This window comes from Saccopteryx leptura, chromosome 11 (genome assembly GCF_036850995.1).
Source record: "Saccopteryx leptura isolate mSacLep1 chromosome 11, mSacLep1_pri_phased_curated, whole genome shotgun sequence".
Taxonomy (NCBI): Eukaryota; Metazoa; Chordata; class Mammalia; order Chiroptera; family Emballonuridae; genus Saccopteryx; species Saccopteryx leptura.
Genome location: NC_089513.1, coordinates 64,013,414 through 64,033,326, shown reverse-complemented (window position 1 = coordinate 64,033,326; position 19,913 = coordinate 64,013,414). Strand labels below are relative to the sequence as shown.

The following is a 19,913-nucleotide window of genomic DNA, read 5'->3' as shown; positions in this document are numbered from 1 at the left end:
TGCGCGCGCGCCAACGTGGAGAGGAAAATGCCTGTGCATCTTATGGAGCAAATGTTCATTTTTTTTGTAGCTGCAGCGGGGCCCTGAGCTAGTAAACATATGTAGAATGAGCGCCAGCGGGAGCATAATTATAACCGCCAGGGCAGCGTGCGGAACCCGGGCATCTGTTGAGTGATCTGATTTCGGTTTCCACAGTTGCATGCAGCGCAGGAGGGAAGACCAGCGACGTTGTGTGGGCGCATTCATCTGGCATCATGGAGGGCAATGTGAGAGGCGCGCTGCCGTGGCGGAGGGCCGTGCTGCGCTGCAGCTGCTAGAGCTCTGTGTGAGGTGCTGACGTCACTTGTTGCCAGCCTAATAGCATTTCATTGGCTGGCTGGCTGGCAGGTAGGGGAGGGGCCAAGGGTGCTAGAGGGCTTCTGAAAAAATCTGCCCTATTAGTGCTTGACCAGTTTAGAGCACATATTAGGGAAACTACAAAAACAAACAAACAAAAAAAACTTTAAAGAAGTGAGGACTTATCTAGCTGTAATTCCTGGGGTCTTACCAGCCAGTTACAACCTCTCGATGTTTCCATCAACAAACCATTTAAAGTCTTTATGCGAGAAGAGTGGAACAAACGGATGGCTGCTGGTAATCATGATCTGACACCAGCTGGACCAATGAAGAGACCCACTATCACTCAAGTTTGTGAGTGGGTGAAAACATCATGGCAGTCAGTGAAGAATGAGGCGTAAGGTCATTCAAAAAATGAGGCATTAGCAATGCCTTAGATGGCACTGAAGATGGTATCATATATGAAAATAGCAAAGAAAGTGGTTCCAGTGATTGTGAGCAACTGAGCTTCTTAAATTCTGACACTAGCGATGATGAGTTCCTGGGGCTCCCGGACAACTGGAAGAGTATTTGAACATTAAAGTCTCTTCTCATTTGTTAATAACAGTGCTAATGGTTGTTAATACTGCTATTGAGTTTACACTGTGGAAATATTATTGTGGTATATTTTATTAAATATTTTAACACACCATTTGGTTCAGAATATTTTTTTCTTATTTTCCTCCTTAAAACCCTAAGTGCATCTTAAGTAGCGAAAAATATAGTATACAGCTGAGTCTGAAATTCAGATGGGTGAAGTCTGGTCTTAAGATAATAGACTGGGTGTCATTGGTATGCCAATGGTATGGAGAACATAGTCATCTGAACAGAAGAGAGTGTAGAAGGAGAAGATAAGAGGGCATCAGACTACGGTGAGATACTCCCGTAATGATCAAGTAGAGGAAGATGAACCTGAGCACCAGATAGAGGTTTGGAGAGAGAAGACCAAGGGAGTGATGTCGCCTAAGTCAGGGATGGTTATATCTCAAGAGGCATTGGTGTTGCCAGTGGGTAAAACCAGGTGAGGACTTAAGAATAACAGCTGGTTTTATGGCTGTTTGGTCTTATGCAGAGCTGTTTCTATGGAGGAACAGATGCCATATTTTGGGGATTTGAAGAATGAGACGGAGGTAAAGGAGTTAAACCTGAGGTGGTGTGGTCATTTCACCTGTGTCACATGTCCCCGAGCCATTCGCTGTTGTATCCTGCAACCTTGATAAATTAGTTTATTGGCACTGATTTTTTGTGGATTCTTTAGAGTGTTCTACATATAAGATCATATCACCTGTCACATAGAAATAGAGCTAGTTTTATTTCTTCTATTCTAATTTAAATGTCTTTTATTTATTTTTCTTGTCTAAACACTCTCTCTAGAACTTCCAGCACTATGTGGAATAATAGTGGGCAAAACAGATATCTTTATCTTGTTCTTGATCTTAGAAAAAAATATCTTTCAGTCCTTTAGTTTTAGGATGGGGCTATTTGTAGGTTTTTCATATGTGACTTAATCATGATGAGGAGTTGAGTGTTTTATTATGACAGGGTTTTGGATTTAGTCAAGTGCTTTTACTGCAACAATTGAAATGATCATGGATGTCAGAGTAATGGCAGTGTGAGAGGTACACTTGAACAGATTGAATAAATTGAACAGCTGTAACTCAGCAAAGAAACACCAGGTGGGCTCATAGACTTGCCTGAAACGGTCTACGCATCAGTAGACTAAAGGTGGGAAGAGGTGAAAACGGGAGGGTGGAAGATAAGAAGTCCTCATGCTGGGGCTCTGGAGAGGGGAGAAACCCAGAGTGGTTGGGTCTTCTGCTGAGAGAAATGAAGAGATTGGGGGGCATTTGGAGAGATACTGAATCAAAGTGGCGGCCGAGTGTGGGGTCCCTGCCAGTGTTCTCATGGGCTGTGTTGGCAGCCTGCACTCAGGGCAGAGACCCAGAGGTGCATAGTGCAGCGTGCCAGCCTCCCCGATGCGGCCTGTCTCCCCTCATGGGGTATGGAGAGTGGCAGAGACATACTCCGCAGCTAGTTCTGTGGGCCCCTCTTTTCCCTGAAGAACAGCGGTGCTCCACGTTGGGCTCCCTGGTCCGTTCAGATACGGGAAAGAGCGCCCAGAGCCCTGAGATCCCCATTGCTAACGCTGTGAAGGTCTCACAGCATGCCCCACCCACCACATCATCGCAGCTACTAAAGTTTAACAGAGGCCAGCTTGGGGTTTTACAGAGCTAAAGCTTGTAATCCAGCACCACCTACTGGAAAAAAAAATAGAAAAACCTCTTGCAAGTACAATACCACTATTTTCCTGTTTGTTTTATGGGGAATTAAGGTTTCATCTCTATTTTTTTGTTATTCTTTTGGCTTTTGGGTGTTATTTTTTATTTTATTTTATTATTTATAGTTCTTGCTCTTTTTGTTTCTTCTCCTTTTTTTAAATTTTTTATTAATTTTAATTTATTGTGTTACCATGGATTCAAGTGTCCCACTCAATATAATTACCTCACTCCCACCCCCATGTCCCACATTACGCCCCCTTTCCCCTTTCCCCCTAACTCCCTCCCCCATTCTCTTTGGGATTTGCTGTCCTGTTGTCTGTATCTCTGTGTTATGTATATATAATTTCACTAATCCCTTCATCTTCTCTGATCCTATCTCCTCATCCCCCTTCCCTCTGACTGCTGTCCCTCTGCTCCCTGTGACCCAGCCTCTGCCTCTATTCTATTACTCAGTTCACTTGGTTCATTAGATTCCACATATAAGTGAGATCATATGATATTTGTCTTTCTCTACCTGGCTTACTTCACTTAGCATAATAATCTCCAGGTTCATCCATGCCATCACAAAAGGTAAGATTTCCTTCTTCCTCACAGCCACATAGTATTCCATTGTGTATATGCACCACAGCTTTTTAATCCACTCATCCACTGACGGACACTTGGGCTGTTTCCAGATCTTGGCTATTGTAAACAATGCTGCAATAAACATGGGGGTGCATATCTTCTTTTGAATCGGTGATTTGGTATTCTTAGGATATATTCCTAAAAGTGGGATAGCTGGGTCAAAAGGCAGTTCCATTTTTAATTTTTTTAGGAAACTCCATACTGTTTTCCACAGTAGCTGCACAAGTCTGCATTCCCACCAGCAGTGCAGGAGGGTTCCCTTTTCTCCACATCCTCACCAGCACTTGTTTTGTGTTGAGGTGTGAGGTGGTATCTCATTGTGGTTTTAATTTGCATTTCTCTGATGATCAGTGATGTTGAACATTTTTTTCATATGCCTATTGGCCATCTGTATATCCTCTTTGGAAACGTGTCTATTCAGGTCAGTTGCTCACTTTTTAATTGGATTGTTGACTTTACTGGTACTGTATTGAGTTTTAGAAATTCTTTATAAATTTTGGTTATTAACCCCTTATCAGATGTATTGGTGAATATGGTCTCCCATTGTGTGGGTTGTCTTTTTATTTTGTTAATGGTATCTTTTGCTGTGCAAAAGCTTTTTAGTTTCATATAGTCCCATTTGTTTATTTTGTCCTTTATTTCATTTGCCCGTGGAGACAAATCAGCAAAAAAATTTTGCTATGAGAGATATCGGAAAGTTTACTGCCTATGTTTTCTTCCAAGATGTTTATGGTTTTGTGACTTACATTTAAGTCTTTTATCCATTTTGAGTTTATTTTTGTGAAAGATTCCCGAGGGCGGAGTAGTTGCTTTTTCCCAGGCTGATGCAGCACAGAGGAGACATTCTGGCCAAGAAAGATGGCGGCTGCAGTACTGGAGAATGACTCAGCACAGGGGTCCCAGTGGCCGTCCCCCACAGGGTCTCTCTTTGCGCCTCCAAATTACACTCTCCTCACGCAACTCCACTTCTCTCTGCTCTCCCTCCACTGGAGCCCCAGGTAAGTGGCTATGAGTGAGGTTTACTGCACAGGCTCTTTCAGAGCCTGCTTCTCCGAGAGCTCAATCTCTTTCTCGCAGATAGAAACCCAGCTCTTTTCACCACCAAAAGCTGTCTGGGCACCTCTTCTAGGCTCTGGGCCTGGGACTGAACACCCACACCTCTCAGGGCGACTCTCCCCGCAGTGAGAGTCCCCTGGGCCCTCAGCCATCGCTCGCTTTTGGGAGTGGGGCAGCCCTTTCCATGTCTCTGCCTTTCCTACCTGTCTCTGTGTGGCTTCTTTTTTGATCCTTGGTTATAGGCTATTCTTCCTTTAGTCCAAATTTGTTTTTTCAAGATGATGTTCTTAAATTAAGTTGTGATCCAATTTGGTCCTGGGAGGTGGCAGTTGGAATGGCTATTTTGTTGCCATCTTGGAATCTACCCTCTTTTGTTTTTAATTTTTAATTTTTGTTGTTTTTAGTTGATTTCCTACCACCCTTCTCAAATGCTTAAAGGCAGAAAAAAAAACTAATAGCTGTCCTTGGCCAATGGTTCAATGATGGAGTGCCCACCTGGCATGTGGAATACCCAGGTTCAATTCCCATCCCAGTCAGGGCACACAGGAGAAGTGACCATCTGCTTCTATACCCTTCCCCCCTCCCCTTCTCTCTCAATATATTTCTCTCTCTCCCTTCATCATCCATGGCTTGATTGATTCAAGTGCATTGGCTCCAGGCACTAAGGATGGCTCTGGAGTCTCTTTGGCAGGTGTTATAAAGAGCTTGGTTGTAAGAATGGCTCCAGATGGGCAAAGCATTGGCCCCAGATGGGGTTCACTGGGTGGACCCTGGTTGAAGTGCATGCAGAGTCTATTTCTCTATATCCTCTCCTCTCACTTAAATAAAGAAAAAGAAAAAACCAATATCCTGACTACCCAAGGAAGAGATGGAGTCCAGAAAGAAAATGAAAATCTCCAGAAAGCAATGTCAATTACATGGACACCTTGGAATTAAAACAGTATAGAATTCAAAATTGAAGTTCTGAAAATACTCAATGAGAGGGACAGATAGGGACAGACAGGGTCTATTTCTTTTTACTGTTTTCTTATTATTATTATTTAAGATTTTATTTAGCCTGAGCAGCAGTGGCGCAGTAGATAGAGTGTATGACTGAGATGCGGAGGACCCAGGTTTGAAACCCCAAGGTTGCCATTTTGAACATGGGCTCACCAGCTTGAGTGTGGGCTCACCAGCTTGAGCATGGGGTTGCTGGCTTGAGCGTGGAATCATAAACATGACCCCATGGTCGCTGGCTTGACTAAGGTATCACTTGCTCTGCTGTAGCAAACTCCCAGTTAAGGCACAACTAAGGTGCTGCAACAAAGAATTGATGCTTCTCATCTCTCTCCCTTCCTGTCTGTCCCTATCTGTCCCTCTCTCTGTCTCTGTCAATATATATATATATATAATATATATATATTTTATTCATTTTAGAGAGGGGAAGGAGAGAGAGAGAAGGGGGGAGGAGCAGGAAGCATCAACTCCCATATGTGCCTTAACCAGACAAGCCCGGATTTCGAACTGGCGACCTCAGCATTCCAGGTCAACACTTTATCCACTGCGCCACCACAGGTCAGCCTGAGGTTTCTCAAGAGTATCATTTTCCTGCTCCTTGGCATACCTAGTAATTTTTGATTGGGTATTAAACATCATAGTTTTATATTTTCAAGTGTTTATCTTCCTTTAATGAGTGTTGTGCTTTCTTTTGTAGGCAGTGACATCTGGATTATCTTAATCCCTTTAAGGCCTATTTTTAAACTTTGATAGGGTGAGTATACCGCAGAATTGCCTCCTGAGATAGTTCAACACTACTACTAAAGCATGACCCCTTAATGGGGTCTCCACTTAATTCCTGGGGGGTTACTGAGGACGCTCTTGTGCTGGTCAGTTAGAATTTCTCCTCACCTGAGAACTGGGGCCATTGTTCAGCTCTTAGTCCCTATTGTTTTTGCTTGACCTTCTAGAATTTTACTCTGAGGATGTGGGGCTTGAATTCAGCAGACTCAGGGGATCCTGCTGCAGATTTCTGGAGCTCTCTTCTGCATAGTGCCCGCCTGTGTTTCCCCCACAATGTACAACGGCCTCAACCTCCCTGAACTCCAACTTCTATCTCAGTGTAGCAAGGTTGTCAGGATCTGTTTGGGGTGTCCGTGTTAGCAGTGTGAAAATCGCTTCCATACAGAAAGTTAGGGCAGTTGTAGGGAACCGCCTCATTGGTTTCCCTCCTCTCAGGAACTGCAGTTGGGCACTTTCCACTGTTCCACGCCTGAGTGCAGTTCCACGTTTCCTCCAATTTGTTTATGGAGAAAAACTAAGTCTATTACTGTTCTTCCAGCACAGGTAGAAGCATAAGTCTCAATAAATATTGATCTCTTGTAATAAATTTCTAATAGTTCTCCTCGTAACTCCCTTCCTAGACACATTGGATGGTTCTCAATTGGGAAATAAAACCACAATTTGAAAAATTGTACTATTACTCAAAATCCTATAAAGTGTACGAAAGCACATCATACCACAAATTACCAAACACTAGCTCATTCAGACCTAAGTTCTAAGAGAAGACTGCAGTAGCAGGAACTCAATATGGTCATAAATCCCAAATTCTAAAGACCACCAACAAACACTGTTCCAGTAACTAGTTTACAAATTCTGACCAACTGCTGCCCAGACCCACTTACCTACCTCTGCCTAACCCTAGAGCCCTCACTCAATCCTCTAAGTGCCCTTCCTTAACTCCTATTTGATAGGAGACTGTGAAGGTATTGCTCTCTTTTGCTAAGCTGAACAACTTCCCAATCAATCTTTTATGAGCTTTGACAATCATGGGTGCTCCAATAAAGTTCAGAAGCCAAGCCCAAGACCCCAGACTCAGAATGTTCTCAACTAAGGCCCTGTGAGCTTCCCTGCTTAGCATTTCCTTGTCTACATTTCAGTGCTAAGTCTGAGCTCATTTTCCTTTTTGTTGAAACCCCACATCTGCATGAGATTTGTTTTGTCTGAACTAGGATGAAATTTGTACTAATTTAAATTTTCCATGAATATATTATCTATTCCTGTGTAACAAATTACTCCAAAACATAGTAGCTTGAAAAATAAGTACTTATCATCCCAGTTTCTGATGGTCAGGAATCTGGGAGTGGCCTAACTGGACTGTTCTGGCCCACAGTCTCTTAAGAGACTGCAGTCAAGCTGATGGCCAGAAATACTCACTTCCAAGCTCATTTGCATGGGTGTTGTCAGACCTCAGTTTCTTCTTGTTGGCTGGAGACTTCAGTTCATCACCATCTGGGCCTCTTCATGGGCTTCCCAGGAGTCTTCATGATATGGCAGCTGCCTTCTCCCAGAGCAACTGATCCAAGAGAATGCATGGGAATGACCAAAACTTAAGCTGCAGTCTTTTTACGACCTAATCTCACAAGTGACAAACCATCACTTCTGCTGTAAACTACTGGTCACAAAGACCAACCTTGGCACATTATAGGAGGGGGCTACACAAGGATGTGACCACCCATAGTTAGAGAACCCAAACTGGGGCCCAGCACAGAGGCTGCTTATTATAGTGAAGTCTGCCAAAACACTAATTTGTCAACAGGTCCCCCTATCTATCTATTGGCTATAGAGTTGTATCTATAAGAGCTTTCTCTAAATAAAGCCTCTACTCATCTTCATGAAAGGCAAGATACTCTACACCGATATGCTATATGTTGGGAACTTACTAAATGTATTCAGTGGTTATAAGCCTGTGAGGCAGGCAATACTGTCAGTATTTAATAAATAGGAAGAGTTAAGTAACTTATTTTTCCATACATCTTGTAAGTCATGGGACCAGTCATTCACAAGTCTACTATTCTTCAAAGTCTAGGATTTTCCCACAATTCCCTGCTTCCTGTGACCAGTTCTTGGCTCTAACTTGGCACTTTCTAGCTCGATCTCCCATTAACCCCTCCCTCACTTCACAATACCTCCACACTCCACTTTCCATCATACTACATGGATTTTAAGGTTGTTGGGTCTCAGTGTTAGTCCCACAGCTAAAATCCTTTTGCCCCACCTCTATATGATACCAGTCTAGCACATGGCAAATTTCATCAATATTCCATGTGTGCCTGAAGTAAGCAGTCATGTTAAACAGTCTTCCTCATAAGATAGTTAAACTGAGCTTGTTAATTGTGCTATTCAAATCTGTATCTTTATTGATATTTTTGTGTTTGACCTAATAAATTTGTGAGGTATATTAAAATCTCTACTGTAATGGAGGACGTTAATATTTCCTTGTAGATATGTATGGTTCTGTTATCAGATAAATACAAGATTTGTCTTCCAGGGAAAGTAGATAAAGTGTGTGGGGGACAGGGAGGAGGGGAGATGGGTATGAGAGAGCCGGTTACAGACGGGTTTATATCCACGCCTTCTCGCCTGCTTGCCAAGGGGATATAGCTGCCTTTGCCGTGGTCTGTAACCTGCACAGTGGTTACACATTCTTTGCATGTATTATTTCTTCCACCCGCGCCAGTGAGGAGACAGGCAAGCTTCTTTGCTGTATCTTTCTGTGAGCAGAGTGCTTTTCAGTCACGGACTGGGTGAAATTGGGGTGCCAGCTTACACAAAGGTCTCACTAGAAACTTCACCTGGGACAGGCCTGGGCTTAGTTTGACTGTCCTATGCCCAGTGCAGAGCAGACCTCAAGACCTCCATGGTTCCCAGTTCATTTCATTTGGGTTCTGGAATACCCTGCTATGTGTATGCATGTAGTACTTAGCAATACAGGAGCAAACATTTAAAACATTATTTTATCTAGTTTTTAGTTGAATTTGTTGAAAGTAGCATTTACAGATTCTTTCTTTTTTTTTACAGAGACAGAGAAAGAGTCAGATAGGGACAGACAGAAAGGAACGGAGAAAGATGAGAAGCATCAATCATTAGTGTTTTTTTTTTGTTGTTGCGACACCTTAGTTATTCATTGATTGCTTTCCCATATGTGTCCTGACCGTGGGCCTTCAGCAGACCGAGCAACCCCCTGCCCGAGCTAGCGACCTTGTGTCCAAGCTGGTGAGCTCTGCTCAAACCAGATGAGCCTGCGCTCAAGCTGGGGACTTCGGGGTCTCGAACCTGGATCCTCCGCATCCCAATCCGACACTCTATCCACTGCGCCGCCGCTGGTCAGGCTACAGATTCTTTCTAACATTGAAATCCTATTCATCCCTTACAACTCAGTTCAAATACAGCTGCTTCCATTAAACTCTTCATTTACCCCACCCTACGCCACATCCAATAAAAATTAACATCTTCCTGTTTCCATCTGCGCTGTCTCTATCTCAGTTATAGCGGTTACTACACCCTGCCTCACTTTTTTGACAGTTACATTTATATTTTACTCTACCCAATAAAAAAGCAACTCAACAATGGGACTTATGTCAGTTATCCTTGAGTCCCTATCCCCACTCCATTCCCTACTTCCAGAAGGTAGCAAAATGTCCCTTTATTGAAGGAGTTCTATAATTGTTTATTGGCTTCAATTTTTTTTTTCTCTTAAAACATATTGACCATAGAACTATCCAATCCTGTGTCAGTGGGCTAACGGCTAGTGCACTCACTGCTCAGGAGAGTAAGTGCTATCTCCAGGAGCCTTGGGGTGGGCTGCTGTGTGTTATGTTCCCCAAGGACCTTGGACAGGCCTCACACTGCAAGGGCCTTTCAGATGCTGACAGGTATATAAATTCAAGTGAAATCTCCTAGTATCACCCGTTCATTTACTGAACTTGATGATAATTAGATTATACACTAAATCATTTTAAAGTTTTAAATAGAGTTCAACTAATACTGAAAACTTTTTAATATTAGTCTTAAGATCAACATGAAGAAGAAATACGAGTCTCTCTCTGACATGAGATGCCACTCAATCTAAAGACACGAAGAGGAGGAGGACACCAAGGTGGTCGCCATCAGGAACCAGGACAGGGGAGCAGAAGGCAGGTTTTGACAGCGGGGAAAACTGTACTCACAGGAGAACACAGTTAACTGAACTCTACTTAGCGTGTGCGGCTTTCTGTGAATGCCACCCCCCTGCAGCCAGCTACCTGAGGGCATTTCCAGACACCACCTGCCAGCAAGCCACATGCGAATCCCACGCCCACACAATGGAAGCTCACCATTTCATAGTTTCGTAACTGAGAAAGTATTTTCACAGAAACAATAAAGCAAGGAGATAAAAACACTAGCAACTGGAAACGTTAACTTCAACTAGTTAGGTGATGAGAAGGTTTTTCAGAAGGAAGCTCAGTTCTGACTTGGAAGAGTATTGGTCTTAGCTCACTTCACATTGGTTTCGAGCAAAGACGTCAAGGACGCAGTGTGACTGCCTCTTCCAGTCGCTGAGACTGCTGAGCGGACGCCCGCCGCTGCCTGTCTCCTCGTCCGTGTTCTCTCCCGCGCCCCGGTGAGGAAAGCCCTGCACGGGCCCCTGCACCACGGAGCAGTGCCCCGGCCGCAGACCCACGGGGTCTGGGAGCGTCCTCCTCTCTGAAAGAAGGAGGAGCAGACGAGGGAGACTAGGCAGCAGCGGGTCTATCCTCAGCAGCCTTTCTGGGAGAAGTCTAGTCCCGATGACTTTGTGATTTCCAAAGTGGTGAACACCTGTTAAAAAGGAAGAAAAAAATATTTGTATTCAGCCAACAATATTTCAGTATGGCTTTAAGAAAATACACTCTGAATATTATATCTATTTTCCTTTAAAATATGCAAAGTGGTTACTAATACAAGAACTGTCTGACAATGTGCTTCACAATAGTTTTTCAAACTACACCAGTTGAAGTCCACCCATTTTTGTACCTCACCACATGTGGGGTGAATTCCAATGGTGTCATCGAGTAGCTGCTTCGTGAGCCCACACTTCATTGCAGCTGCAAATCCTTGGGTAACCTCCCCGGCACTTGGTCCAAGAATATGAAATCCTATCACCCGATTCTTTAGTACAGAAACAAAACAAAAGGAAGCCCAGTAGGTTAATGGTCTGAATAGGAATCTATTCATTGCAAGTTCATAGTTCAAAATGACAGCACATACTACAGAAAAAGGACCAACATAGAATTCAGCAGAGAACATTACCGTGACACTGAGCCATTGCAGAATGTTAAACAAGCCAACAAATGCACACCCAGAGTAACCTGCACTCGAATTTCCTAGAAACAAGTAATTTATTCACTGCATGAAGTAGCTCATTAATGTATGTGGTAGAAATGTCCTAATTATGCTGAGACAGTGCTAAACAATAGTATTCAAATTTGAATTAAAGTCCAACTCGAATAGTTCTAAGGTAGCGGATTTCACAGTGATTCCTGGCCCCAGAGCAAGCTGCCTGGCTCCCAACACAACTAAGGGAGGAGCGAGGAATAGTTGTGTGGCTTGTCCCGGGAACTGCATGCTGGGAGGAGCGAGGTACAGGTGATGAGCAGGCCACCGAGCCAGGAAGCAAGACCCGTGGTGGGTTTCTGAGGTACACTGTGCTCGGGCTGTCTTCTTGTCAGTGTTTTCTCATCAGATTCTAACCTTTGTTTCGATCTTCAATAGTAAAAATGGGAAACAGACAGAAAGGGCAGCAGAGGGCGTGGGCTGCCAGAAATCTTTGCCTCTTCACATTCTAGAGAACAAACTGGTTGAAAGCAGCCAACTCACACCCATCCACTGGCGGTGCTCAAAGGGAGAGCTCTGGAAGCGGTGTTTCTCAAAGGGCAGTCATGAGCCACAGGGGTCCGGGGGAAAGTGCGACTCCCAGGGCTCCATGGAAGGAGACTGAGTCGGAATCTCTGAGGTGGCACATCGTACATACAGCAACTGGGAAAGGCAGGCATCCAGACAGAGTGAAAACATCTCGTGAAAATCCCCATTTAAAAATGAAAATGAGCCTGACCAGGTAGTGGCACAGCAGATAGAGCAACGGCCTGGGACACTGAAGTTGCTAGTTCAAAACCCCAAGGTCACTGCCTTGAGTGTGGGCTCATCCAGTTTGAGTGCAGGGCCGCCAGCTTGAGTGTGGGATCATAGACATGGCCCCATGAGTCGCTGGCTTGAGCTCAAAGGTTGCTGGCTTGAAATCCAAGGTTGTGGCTTGAGCCCAAGGTTACTGGCTTGAGTGAGGGGTACAGCCTCCCGGTCAAGGTACATATGAAAAAAGTAATCAATGAACAACTAAGGTGCCGCAACTACAAGTTGATGTTTCTCATCTCTCTCCTTGCCTGTCCCTGCCTGTCTGTCCCCTTATTACAACATGCCCCCCTTATTACACCCCCTTTTCTCCTCTCCCCTTGACTCCCTCTCACCCTTCCCTCTGGGATTTGCTGTCCTGTTATCTGTATCTATGTGTAATGTATATATAATTTCACTAATCCCGTCACCTTCTCTGATCTCCCTCTCTCACTAAACAAACAAAAAAACAAATAAGTAATGAAAATGAAGGCAGCTTCTGTGAGACAGAAAACTTCATTCACAATTTTTACCACACAGCTACAGTAAAATACATAGTAGTAGGATGGTCCTCTAGAAACAGAAATTTGGACAGGAGTAAAGAAAGCAACAAGCTCTTTTGAGGACAGTGAGCAAGTGAGCAGGGGCAAATGGGGACGGTGGGGACACTAGTTAATTAATGAGGATGAGCATAGGGAGTGGCAAATGACAGAGATGGGGTTCAAACCGAGGGGTAAACAGACAGGTAAATTCTGCCTCAGGCCCACAGCTACAGTCACAGTCACCAACTCTGTCAACAGGTTAGAAATAACATGAAGACTGACACTCTTGGTTTCAGCAACAGCTCAGTGAAACACCCCTGCTCACATTAGGGTTTCAGTGCATAGTCTCTGCCTGCTCCGTTTAGAAAAGCAGCCATAACTTCATGACAGTAACTGCAGATTACTATGTAAACTTATAGAAATGTCAGGTCTTACTGTTCATAGGTATCCAATTTTATATTTCATCTCCCCAGATAAATGATAAATTCTTAAAAAGGGGGGAACCAAGCACTAACTGTTTTCAATTCTCAATGTTCTTTATAAAACAAGTCCTAAATAAACTGTGTTTTAAACTCCAATAATCAAGGCATCTGTTATCAGTTCCATGCTCACCTCAGTACCAGGGAAGGCAGAAGCCTCCAACAATGGGTTCTTTGCCCACTGATTTTTCTGTAATGAAAGGCTTCATCAGGAATTAATTAACTAGTGTTCACTTTGTAAAAGAATCTCCTTGTAAAGGCTTTTTAAAATTATTTTTTTAAGTTTTTTTATTAAATTTTTAAAATTTATTGTGTTAACATGGATTCAAGTGTCCCACTCAATATAACACCCTCACTCCCCAACAATGTGCCCCCTTTTACACCCCTTTTCCCTTCTCCCCTTGACTCCCTCCCACCCTTCCCTCTGGGATTTGCTGTCCTGTTATCTGTATCTATGTGTTATGTATATATAATTTCACTAATCCCTTCACCTTCTCTGATCCCATCCCCTCATCCCCCTTCCCTCTGGTCCCAGCAACCCCGCCTCTGCCTCTATTTTGTTCCTCAGTTCACTTGGTTCACTAGATTCCACATAAAAGTGAGATCATATGATATTTGTCTTTCTCTGCCTGGCTTACTCCACTTAGAATAATAATCTCCAGCTCCATCCATGTTGTCACAAAAGGTAAGATTTCCTTCTTTTTCACAGCTGTGTAGTATTCCATTGTGTATATGTACCACAGGTTTTTTTTATCCACTCGCTACTGATGGACACTTGGGCTGTTTCCAGATCTTGGCTATTGTAAACAATGCTGCAGTAAACATGGGGGTGCACATCTTCTTTTGATTCAGTGTTTTGGAATTCTTAGGGTATATTCCTAAAAATGGGATAGTTTGATCAAAAGGCAGTTCCACTTTTAATTTTTATTTATTTTTTGACAGAGAGAGAGAGAGTCAGAGAGAGGGACAGATAGGGAAAGACAGGTAGGAACAGAGAGAGATGAGAAGCATCAATTCTTCATTGTGGCACTTTAGTTGTTTATTGATTGCTTTCTCATATGTGCCTTGACCGTGGGGCTACAGCAGACTGAGTAACCCCTTGTTCAAGCCAGTGACCTTGAACTCAAACTGGTGAGCTTTACTCAAACCAGGTGAACCCATGCTCAAGCTGGTGACCTTGAGGTTTCGAACCTGGGTCCTTCGCATCCCAGTCCGACGCTCTATCCACTGCACCACCGCCTGGTCAGGCTTAAATTTTTGAGGAGTTGCCATACTGTTTTCCACAGTGGCTGCACCAGTCTGCATTCCCACCAGAAGTGCAGGAGGGTTCTCTTTTCTCCACATCCTCACCAGCACTTGTGTGTTGATTTGTTAATAAGCACCATTCTGACAGGTATGAGGTAATATCTCATTGTGGTTTTAATTTGCATTTCTCTGATGATTAGCGACGTTGAATACTTTTTCATATGCCTATTGGCCATCTGTATATCCTCTTTGGAGAAGTGTCTATTCAGTTCCTTTGCCCATTTTTTAATTGGTTTGTCCTCCTGGTGTTGAGTTTTAGAAGTTCTTTATAAACCTTGGTTATTAACCCCTTATCAGAAGTGTTAGTGAATCTGTTCTCCCATTGTGTAGGTTGTCTTTTTATTTTGTTCATGGTGTCTTTTGCTTTGCAAAGGCTTTTCAGCTTGATATAGTCCCATTTGTTTATTTTGTCCTTTATTTCACTTGCCTGCGAAGATACATCAGGAAAGATATTGCTAAAAGAGATACTGTAGGGTTTACTGCCTATGTTTTCTTCCAAGATTTTTATGGTTTCTGACTTAAATTTAAGTCTTTTATTCATTTTGAGTTTATTTTTGTGAATGGTGTTAAGTTGGTGGTCTAGTTTCATTTTTGTGCATGTACCTGTCCAATTTTCTCAATACCATTTATTTAAAAGACTGTCTTTTTTTTCTTTTTTTTTTGAAGTGAGAAGTAAGGAGGCAGAGAGACAGACTCCCACATGTGCCCGACCGGGATCCACCCAGCATGCCCACCAGGGAGTGATGCTCTGCTCATCTGGGCCATTGCTCCATTGCAACTGGAGCCAATCTAGCGCCTGAGGCAAAGGCCATGGGGCCATTCTCAGTGCCAGCACCAACTTTGCTCCAGTGGAGCCTTGGCTGTGGAAGGGGAAGAGAGAGATAGAAAGGAGAGGGGCAAGGGTGGAGAAGCAGATGGGCACTTCTCCTGTGTACCCTGGCCAGGAATCGAACCTGGGACTTCCACCTGCCGGGCCAATGCTCTAAGGCTAAGTCAACCAGCCAGGGCCTTGAAGAGACTTTCTTTACTCCATTGTATACTATTGCCTCCTTTGTATCAATCATAAAGGTGTGGGTTTATGTCAGGGTTCTCTGTTCTGTCCCATTGATCTGTATGCCTGTTCTTATGCCAGTACCAAGCTGTTTTGGTTATTATGGCTTTGTTATATAACTTGATATTAGGAAGTGTGATACTTCCCACTTTGTTCTTCATTTTCAAGATTGCTTAGGATATTCGGGTTCTTTCTTGGTTCCATATTAATTTTTGTAATATTTGTTCTAGATTTGTGAAGTGTGCCATTGGTATTTTAATAGGCATGGCACTGAATCTATAGATTGCTTTGGGTAGTATGGACATTTAAATAATGTAATTGTTTCTATCCATGAACACAATATATGCTTCAACTTGTTTGTATCTTCTTTGATTTCTTTTTCAATTCTTATAATTTTTCAAGTACAAGTCTTTTATCTTCTTGGTTAAATTTCTTCCTATGTCCTTTATTTTTCTTTTTGTTGCAATAGTGAAGCAAACTGTTTCCTTAATTTGTCTTTCTGACAGTTTATTGTTGGTGTATAAAAATGCCACTGATTTCTGAATATTAATTTTATATCCTGCCACCCTGCTGAATTCATTTATCAGGTCTAGTAGTTTTTCGGCAGAGACTTTAGGGATTTCTATGTACAGTAACATGTAATCAGCAAATAATGACAATTTGCTTCTTCTTTTCCAATTTGGATGCCTTTTATTTCTTCTTCTTGTCTGATTGCTGTGGCCAGGACTTCCAGAACTATCCTGAATGAGAGTGGTGAAAGGGGGCACCCTTGTCTTGTTTGTAAAGGCTTTTTGACATACATTCACTTTATAAAATGCATACAAACATATATCTTATATTTTATAGTTGATGATCAAATTTTTCACAGATGATCTAGTTCTAAATTGCTGAGTTAGATAAATCTGGGAGGAGACAATTTCAGTGTTAGTTTGAGAAGGTATTGGTAAGCCTTAGTTACAATCTATCATTTGTCCAACCTTTGCAAACACTTTAACTGGGTAAATAATTTGAAGAATTTATGCCTTTTCCTGAAAACTATCTTTTTTTTTCCTTTTTCTTCTTTTTCCAAGTGAAAGGAGGGGAGATAGAGAGACAGACTCTTGCATGCACCCTGACCTGGATCCCTTAGGAACTCCCATCTGGGGCCGATGTTCTGCCCATTTGGGGCCATGCTTGCAACCGAGCTATCCTTAGTGCCTGAGATGGGGGCTCAACCAAGCCATCCTTAGCACCCAGAGCCAATGTGCTCGAACCAATAGAGCCATGGCTGTGGGAGGGGAAGAGTGGAAAAGCAGATGGTCACTTCTACTTTGTGCCCTGGCTGGGAATCAAACCTGCGACATCCACATGCTGGGCTGACACTCTACCACTGAGCCAACTTGCCAGGGCCAAAACCACCTTTAAAGAGACTTTAAACCCCATCTACCAGAATAAAAGCTACACTTTAAAATTATAGCATTTAAGCCTGGCACAGTGGATAAAGCTTTGACCTGGAATGCTGAGGTTGCCGGTTCGAGACCCTGGGCTTGCCTGGTCAAGGCACATATGACAAGCAATCAATTAACAATTAAAGTGAAGCAACTATGAGTGGATACTTCTTGCTCCCATCCCCCTTTCCTCTCTCTGTAAAATCAATAAATAAAATCTTTAAAATTACAGCATTTCAGCTTCCAATCATATTACATACATTGTCGAATTTATTGCAAATTATCTTTGCATAACAAGTATTGTTGTCTCTGCCAGCTACTGTCCACTCAAGAGGCCAGAACAGAGTATGATATACCTGGAAGACAAGAAGAGAGAGAAGGAGGCCAAGATTAACATAGAAAAATCACTCTTTGATGTGCTTTTTCATTATATAAACATGATAATCTCTTCTTAACAGCTTTCAGAAATTTAAAGTTCCATAATCCCAGCTTTATGTATCTGATCAGAGCATCTGGGCAAGAGCTCCTAAAATGCCAGCTGCACAGCATGCTGACCTTTGTTTTGCTCTACCGTTAGTCCAAAAAAACCCCCTATTAACTAAATTTCGATTTTCAAACATTTACAGAGTACTCCTCTCTAAGAGCCATGTGACTCAAAAGGTAAATAAAGACTTAGATCCTGCCTTTGACAAGTTTATAATCTGCCTACAAGGTTCATTTTCAAGCCAAATCTAGGAAAAGCAGAAGAGATGAAACAGTTCAACCCCATTAAAAGATACTAAAAACACGACCTATGCTACTTGGAAGCCATTGCTCCAGCGCCCTGAGGCACACACAGCTCAGGCTCCTCAGACCGGCTCACTCGTCTGAGACCTACAACAAACCACGCGACCCCACCCTGCTTGGCGCAGCACGTTCCTCATGTCATTCCTCCTAGTTGCTCCAGACGCAGGCAATGGATTACTGTTTGGTCCAGGGTAAAAAATGTATTCTAGGCCCTGGCCGGTTGGCTCAGTGGTAGAGCATCGGCCTGGCGTGCAGAAGTCCCGGGTTCGATTCCCGGCCAGGGCACACAGGAGAAGCGCCCATCTGCTTCTCCACCCCTCCCCCTCTCCTTCCTCTCTGTCTCTCTCTTCCCCTCCCGCAGCCGAGGCTCCATTGGAGCAAAGATGGCCCAGGCGCTGGGGATGGCTCTATGGCCTCTGCCTCAGGTGCTAGAATGGCTCTGGTTGCAACAGAGCGACCCCCCAGATGGGCAGAGCATCGCCCCCTGGTGGGCGTGCTGGGTGGATCCCGGTCGGGCGCATGCGGGAGTCTGTCTGACTGCCTCCCCGTTTCCAGCTTCAGAAAAATACAAAAAAAAAAAAAAATGTATTCTAAACTATGGATGGTCGCTCACTTACACTGGTTCAACTTAAGATTTTCTGACTTTATGATGGTGCAAAGTGACATGCTTTCAGTAGAACTGGTGCTTCAAATTTTGAATTTTTCTGTCTTCCTAGGTTAGCAATATGCAGTAAGAATTATCTTGTGCTGCCGGAAGCGACAGCAAGGATGTTGTGCACCTGTGCAGACACTCCCCATTGAACTGGGCTTCGCTGCACTGTGCGCCCCAGGTGCGGCTTGTCCACAGGAAGGCTGCGGCGACCCTGTGCAGAGCAAGTCCATCCTTGCCCATTCTTCCAATAGCCTTTGCTCACTTTGTCACTATGTCACACTTGGGCAATTCTCGCAACATTCTGACCCTTTTCACCGTTATTATATTTGTATGGTGATGCTACTACTGTCATCGTTTTGGAGTACCACGAACCACCCCCAATTATAAAATAGCAAACAACTGATAAATGTGTGTTCTCACTGCTCCACTAGGCGTATGTTGCCCCATCTCTCTCCCTCTCCTTGGGCCTCCCTATTTCCCAAGATACAAAGGCTAACGCACACATGACAGACTACAGTATAGTGGAAACAACTCTTACATGCACCGGAAACCAGAAAATTGTGCGACTCGCTTCGGGGCGGTCCTCTTTATTGCGGCGGTCTGGAACCGAACGCTCAGTGTCTCCGAGGTACACCTGTACTCTAGAAGTTCGTCCTGTCAGGCCATCACAGACCACAGCCATATTTTGGCCCCTTTTAGGAATTACTTTTTTATTATACTGTGCTTTGGCATTATGCCAAAGGACTGCAGCTCTGGATCTAATGAGATCCTATAAAACCCATTATTGTATTTACTAATGAGATATTTTAAGGATATTATTCGGCATATTTCAATGCCCCTTCTCTCTCTTCTAGTCAGGTAGTAAGGAGCTTAGAGTGAAACTCAAGTTTCAGCTTAATCCTAAAGCTAGTCTATAAGACTTTATTGCATTAATTTTGTGAACCAACAAATTAACCTTTCTCTAACATCATCTTCAATTTCTACACTCATTCTCTCCTTACCTTGATTTCCTCACTTTCAAAAATATCATAGATGTCTTTATAATGGGAATTTTAAAAAACACTAACAGTTCAAATTTTCAGTCCTGTCAAATGCAATAAGCAAGGATAGAAAGTAGGTGAGTTGGTCTGCGTGAACCTTAGGAAACCTTAAAGAAATCCCACAAACTGAGGAACTTTTTCCCATAAAGATATTCTTTTAACTATGATATGGCCTTCTACATTCTTCCTGCCTCTCTTTTAATTATCATTAATTTTAAAAAGTTTTGTAACTGTTAAATCTGTAATTGTTATCATCAATTTTCTAATACCCAGGTGAAAATTCACCATTGCCGAAAGGATGGCTCATTATTACCAGAAGTTAATTACAAATACTGATCAATGTCCTCTAAAATGCA

The 19,913-nt window shown here is 43.2% G+C and overlaps 1 protein-coding gene across 1 annotated transcript in view; it reads right to left on the bottom strand.

The window, feature by feature from the left end:
* Nucleotides 1-10,752: 10,752 nt before the first annotated feature.
* Nucleotides 10,753-19,913, bottom strand: part of TXNRD3 (thioredoxin reductase 3) — a 66,403-nt gene continuing 57,242 nt past the window's right edge. Inside the window, exons 14-16 of the mRNA XM_066352685.1 lie at nt 17,340-17,435; nt 11,145-11,279; nt 10,753-10,949 (exon numbers count right to left, since the gene is read on the bottom strand). Of these exons, the coding sequence (XP_066208782.1) occupies nt 10,887-10,949; nt 11,145-11,279; nt 17,340-17,435 (294 nt within the window). The 3' untranslated portion in view covers nt 10,753-10,886. The remainder of the gene's footprint in view (nt 10,950-11,144; nt 11,280-17,339; nt 17,436-19,913) is intronic.